Consider the following 6523-nt stretch of genomic DNA (forward strand, 5'->3'; position numbering starts at 1 on the left):
GTGTGGAGAAGCTGGAACCCCTGCATATTATTGGTTGGACAGTAAGTAGTGCAGCCACTACAGAAAACAGTATGGCATTCCTAAAAGAATTAAAAATATATTACTATATGATCTAATAGTTTTATTTCTGAGTATATAACCAAAAGAATCTCAAACAGCTATTTGTACCCGTGTTCATAGCAGTATTATCACAATAGCCAAAAGATGGAAGCAACCCAAGTGTCCACTGATAAACACAATACGATATACACACAATGGAATATTATTTAGCCTTAAAAAAAGGGGAGGAGGATTCTGATATAACATGGATGAATCTTGAAGATATTATACTAAGTGAAATAGTTCAATAACAAATTGACAAACACTTTGCAATTCCACTAATATGAAGTATGTAAAGCAGTCAGACTCATAGAGTCGGAAAACGAATGGTGGTTGCCAGGCACAGGTGGAAGGAGGAATGGGGATTTGTTGTTTAATGGGTACAGAGTTTTTCAACATAAAAAGAGTTTGGGAGATTGTTTGCACAACGATGTGGATATACTTGACACTACTGAACTGTACTCTTAAAAATAGTTAAGATGGTAAATTTTATGTGCATTTTTTATAATTAAAATGGTAGACTACAAAAAAAGATGACTCTTGATAGTATGACATATTCCTCATTTTGAAAGATCAAGATCCTAAAGTGAATGATTCAATTAAATCGATGAAAATGCAGAGTACATAGAAAGGAATAAGCATGTAAGACTAAGAAGGAAGAGCTACTACCATCAACAACCTGTATCAGAAACAAGGAAGGATAAACATGAAGTTTGGGTTTTGGACACTTGATGGTCGGAGTTGAAAATAACACTTTCTTTGATGGCTTCTTAATGTAATGTATAGTCTTAAGCACTTTACAAAAACCGCTATAGAGATTTAGGACTTTGGAGCCTGTGATATTTACGAAGTCAGGCTAATGAGAGCAGGTTGCAACTGATAATGTTGCTCTGAAGTCTGTGACACAAACTTCTCAGACACCCACCTGTCTACGCGAAGCTGGCAGACGATGCTCAGCGCATCGACAACTCCTTCTTCTTTCAGTTGTTGACAGCCAATGGACGTAGCAATAAAACACCCCGTTCTACCTATCCCCGCACTGAAAAGAAAGGACAAAGAATAAAAAGATGGAGGGAAAGTATCAAAGGTAAAATATATTCTTTAAAAAGAGTTCTTTTAAATTTGAAACAACAGATAGGATTAACAACAACATCAACAACAACAGGTCTTGAGGGCTGAGTATCACAACCCTTGCCTTGTGCTAAGTGCTTAAACGACATTCTTTCCTTCAGTTACATGCATGCAGTAGGATGAGTGGGGTGGAGGGAGGTGATGGGTGGGGAGAGTAGTGAAAAAGGCATTGTAACTGTTCTGCAGAGAATAATTGGGACCTGAATTTAGGTAAGGTATGGGCACTAGGAAAAAGGAAAAAGACTTAGACACATCACAAATGTGAGTCTGCTGAACTGGAGCTGAACGGTCAGAAAAGCAAAAACTCAAAGATGATTCGGCTTGAAGGATTGGTAGAATGGTAGCCCCAGTGAGACAAAAGGAGAATTCTGGAATGAGAGCTGATTTGAGGGAGAGAGAGCGGAGTTTGGTTTTGGATATATTGATGTTGAAGATTCTAGTGAATAACTGAAAAATTCAATTCAGTTTAGGAGAGAGGAGGTGGCTAGAGGCACATATTTCCAAGTCATTTACATCCAGATGATAGCCGAATAGCAGCCTTATCAGTCCAAAAGTTTTTGTTTACACATTCATCTGCTTTGGAGAGTATGTCACCAGTCTAGCAAGCTTTCGATAGGTAAATTATCTATCTATCTATCTATCTATCTATCTATCTATCTATCTATCTATCTATCTATAGATAGATAGATAGATAGATGACAGATGATAGGATGGTAGGTAGATGAGAGAGAGAGAAAGAGAGAGAGAGGTAGGTAGATATAGTTCTCTCTCTCAGTCTCAGTAATTTCAACCACTAATAGTTTTTATGTAAATTTCTCTCAAATCTACATATAAATTCTCTGAATTTTTCCTAAACTCTAGATTGGCCCTCCGTCTCCTAGTTGAAACTCTTGATGTTACTATTTTGCACTTGCTTCAGTTCAGTGTGTCTAAAACAGAATTATCTTTTCTCTCAATGGCATTACCAGCCACAAATTTTCCAGCTTAGAAATCTTGGTGCCATCTTCAACATCTCCTTCTCCTTCACCTCCCACATCCAATCTGTTACCAATTCTTATATTTTCCACCTCTACTGAGCTTTTGAGATTCATGCTTTCCTTTTATAGACTGTGCTCACATTTTTAACATCTCCTTACTTCATGATTAGCAATGATCTCATTATGGTTTTCAAGTCTCAATTCTTTTCCTGGGCTAATTCACGATACACACAGCTGCTAGGAACCTATCATATTACTCTCTACTCAAAAACTAGATGGCTCCCAATAGTTATAGCACTATGTCTAAGCTCTCTACCATGGCATTCATGACCTTGAATAATATGAATGTGACTAACTTTCATGCTTTATGTTTTTTTATTGTCCTTGTACCCTTTGTGCCATTTATTTTTCATTTACATGAATCACTGCCGAAAAATACCTTTTATTTTCCAATTTCCCTCGTATGTGTTAATGCTACTTCTTCAGTCAGAAATGCCCTCTCTACTGCCTCTAAAAACCATACACATTGGTAATTTTTGAAGATCCCATTTGACTTTATTCCGAATTTTTGAGGCTTTCATCAATCCTCCTGGTTTAAATTCATAGCTCCCCTCTTGGCACTGATATAGCATTTATTTCTCCTATTTGGAATTTGTTTTTGTTAAATGTGAGTGCATAGAAATTTAGAGGTGGAATGGGTTCCTATTAGTTGAAGCATCTATAGTTTGTTTCATTAAAGAAATAGGATTTGAACTGTACCCTGTGAATGGCAGGCATTTTTATTATCCTGAATGAGAGAGAATGTTTCATGCATGAGAAGGGTATAAGGAAAGAACTGCTGCAGAACAGAATATATGAGATGTGACAATGAGTAGACTACCTTGGCTTGAAGAGTATGTTACTTTAGAGAAGAAGTGGGAAATAAGACTGGGAAGGTATATGGGGTTGTAAAGGATCTTACATGGAAACCTAAGAGGTTGGACTTATCTTCTAAAACAGTAGTACCTTTTTTTTTTTTTTAGAATTTGATGAAAGCTATGAACTTTCACTCCCCAGAAAAATTAACATGACTTTGTGTACTCAAACTTGTTCGAGTAATTTCAAGGCTTTCACTGACCCTTGTAGCTCATTCATAGACCTAAGATTAAGAACTTTTTCTCTAGGCAATGAGAAGCCATTGAGAAGTTTTGAGCAGGGACTCCATGTGATGAAAGAGTTTTAAGAGCATCATCCAAGAGAAGTGCATAGGGTAGGCCGTAGTTGGGGTGGGGCGTGGGGAAGGGGGGGGTGTGCAATTAGCCGACTACTTCTATAATACATGGATGAGGTCATGAGGGCCTGAACTTGGGTGTTTGGACAGGAAGTGATGATAATGGGAGAAGCTTTGAAGGGAAAGCCACTCTGGTGACTGATTAGATACTGAGACTGAAATTGAGAGAAGAGCCAAAGATAACTGTCAATATTAGACAGTGAGTGTCTGGAAAAAAAAGATGGTCTCATTCTTAGAAATAGTAATCAGAAGGGGAACTGATTTTATAGGGGAAGTGGCTCCTTCCTTTTAGATATCCTGAGTGTTTTATGATTTGGGGTGGGGGACTGTTCCAGCCCTAAAGTATGGCCAATTAGATTGTTTTCTCTTGGCCCCAAGCTAAGTTTAGAGTGAGACCTAAGGCTAGAAACTGGATAATAATGCTTTGGATAAATAGACATACAGTAAATTTTACCCTTAATTAAGCCATAAAGGTTCAAAAGAGAAGGAGGCTAAAATTATCATCTAAAATAATGTATTTTATTTATTAAAGATATTATCAAAATCTATCTTATAAGACTTTAGTTAAAGAAAGTGACCCAGATTGCAGTATTTTGAGGAAGTATGGAGAATAAATGACTGGTTATCTAAATAACTTTAAAAAATATTTGCTTTTGTTTATGTATAATAAAAGGAAAACAAAGGGGGATAAGATATCGATTATGAGAAGAGACCTTTAAGCTAGACATTAAGTAAGGGAACCACCACAGACATCTATCGCTTTTGTCAGCCTAACCCCCAGTAACCTATGTTCTGGTAATAACACTTTGTTTTCTTTCGGGAGAAATACCAATTGCCCACTTTCCATTTCATAATTTATTCCCTTCTGTTTTACATGAAATAACTTTTAAAATAATTGAACTGGTTTTCATCAAATTTGAAATAATAATAAATGTCACTAAGATACAATTCGAGTATAGTTCAGGTGCCATCTAGAAACAACAAAAAGCTACTAATAATAACAAAAAAATCATATCTGTCATTCCCAATGTACATTAAGCTGATGAGACTAAATGAATCAAAAAAAGTTTCAAGGTAGAGGACTGAATAAGATCACCTGTTCCCCAAGGCATTTATTTAGAAGTGGTATTTCTTCCACTGTGTAATTGTTTGCTGAAAATACCCTACTATTGTCACTGTAAATATCATCTTGATCAAGACTCAAATATTAGGAAGTTAACCAAATTCGATAAGTATTTAATTTACCGATGAAGTCACAATCAGGAAGCAAAACTTAACTTCCATCTGCTCTATAACTTTTCAAAGAATGGATAGTTTGCTTAGGCAGAAAGGACAGTTCATGCCTTACCTGCAGTGGACAACCACAGGCCCTCGGCCCACAGAAGCAAGTCTGTCTTCTTCTACATCCAGCATGAGCTGTAGAAGGGGCTGGGCGCTATCTGGAGTCTTGTGATCGGGCCATGAGGTATACCAGTAATGCTTCACATGTTGGGTGTGACTTCCTTGCTGAAAATAGCAATAGCCACCAAATGCCTTATTTACTTGTACAACTAAAAGTCATCCAAACCACAGTACTACATGCCTCCTATCATTCCCAACTTGCTGGCAACTTATTTCTAAGTGGGGAAAAAAACCTAGGAGATTTTTGAAAAACAACCCTGCACCTTGAGAAGACGTTACTGTAAACATACTTATATCAATGTTTGACAGTATTGTCTCTATTAAGTGAGAATATATATTTAGTATAGAAAGTGTATATGTGACATATGCTCAACATATGTTTGTAATTTATTACAATAAACAAAATGGTAGATAAAAATGTAGCCAAGAAAGAATTGGAATATAGTGTGTTTCCTGCTCTTTGCACATTCCTGAGAAGTTATTACAAACATATAAACAAATATAAAAACTCTAAATTTTATGTTCAATCACTCTAATACTTCTACACTTATTCCAAATTTCGGTAGTGAAGGAGCTACAGGAGGCACTAAGTTAGAATCACTTTGAGCGAAGGTCCATGCATATCATCTCAAAACTCAGTGCCTGGTTGGGGGCCTGGCCTGGACTAGGCACTTGAGGACATGTGTTGAAAAACAGGTGTTGGCATTTGCCTTCCTATCCTGAGCTTCCCATTAAAAACCATTGGTACAGCTCTGCCTCTACTCCCTCTCTGTGATGATTATGTCCCAGAGGTGAGGCTGTAGATAGAATTGAAAGAATCCGAGATAATTCTTCTCTAGAAACAAAAACAGTACCATGGCAACATTTCTCAACATCTGCTGCCCGTAAGTTAAATAAGATAATTTTCCTATGATGTTATCTGGTCTGGGGAAAGTCCCTATAAATTACTGTAACTCCAAGTTTTGGCAGATTTCATCAACACTTCGGGCTTATCTTGCCTCCCACAGCCACCCACAAGCACAGATTTTCTCTTTCACGGTTTCCAAGCCTTACTTAAAGCTGCTTAGGCTAAGATGATGTTAACAAAATATCGTGATAAAGTCTCCAGAGCAAGCCTTTAGTAAAAGGCATTCAAAAAGTTAAACTGAGAGATCTTTTATTTATGCAAATTAGATCATGACATCCTGCTTAGTGACTTTCCTGAATATCTACTTATTTAATTATTCCACATGCTAGTAGTAGCGGACCACAAAGAAATACATGAGAGAATATTTATAATTTCTCTTTGATCTTGACATTATTTCATTTGTTTAAATGGAATCTGTAGTACTTATGAGGATGCACAATTCAAACTAGAAATGTAACCCTCTAACATCATCTACTTGCTTGGTAAGTAGCTACAGCTACATAATCTTACCTTTAATACAAGGTTTCGAACAGTGTAGTTATCACATTCATTTACACTGATAACCAGAACCTCGACTTTCCCGTATATTCCTCTCTTTTCAGGCCAGTATAACACACATTTCTGATGAAAGGGAAAGAAGAACACAGCAAGTATTAGTGATTTTTGTTGGCCTTAGAGCACTTTTCATTCAAGCATCTCAAGAGTTTTTATTGAATAATAAAAAAAAAATCAAGTATC

The 6523-nt window shown here is 36.7% G+C and overlaps 1 protein-coding gene across 3 annotated transcripts in view; it reads right to left on the reverse strand.

Annotated features, from left to right (window-relative positions):
• Window positions 1-6523, reverse strand: part of PTPRR (protein tyrosine phosphatase, receptor type R) — a 229108-nt gene that overhangs the window by 15507 nt on the left and 207078 nt on the right. For all 3 annotated transcript variants that reach the window (XM_011374274.2, XM_011374277.1, XM_011374285.2), the window contains 2 exons: window positions 4826-4983; window positions 1025-1138 (listed from right to left, as the gene is read on the reverse strand). In XM_011374274.2, coding sequence (XP_011372576.1) covers window positions 1025-1138; window positions 4826-4983 — 272 coding nt within the window. The remainder of the gene's footprint in view (window positions 1-1024; window positions 1139-4825; window positions 4984-6523) is intronic.

The sequence above is a fragment of the Pteropus vampyrus genome, unplaced genomic scaffold (genome assembly GCF_000151845.1).
Source record: "Pteropus vampyrus isolate Shadow unplaced genomic scaffold, Pvam_2.0 Scaffold9, whole genome shotgun sequence".
Classification (NCBI taxonomy): Eukaryota; Metazoa; Chordata; class Mammalia; order Chiroptera; family Pteropodidae; genus Pteropus; species Pteropus vampyrus.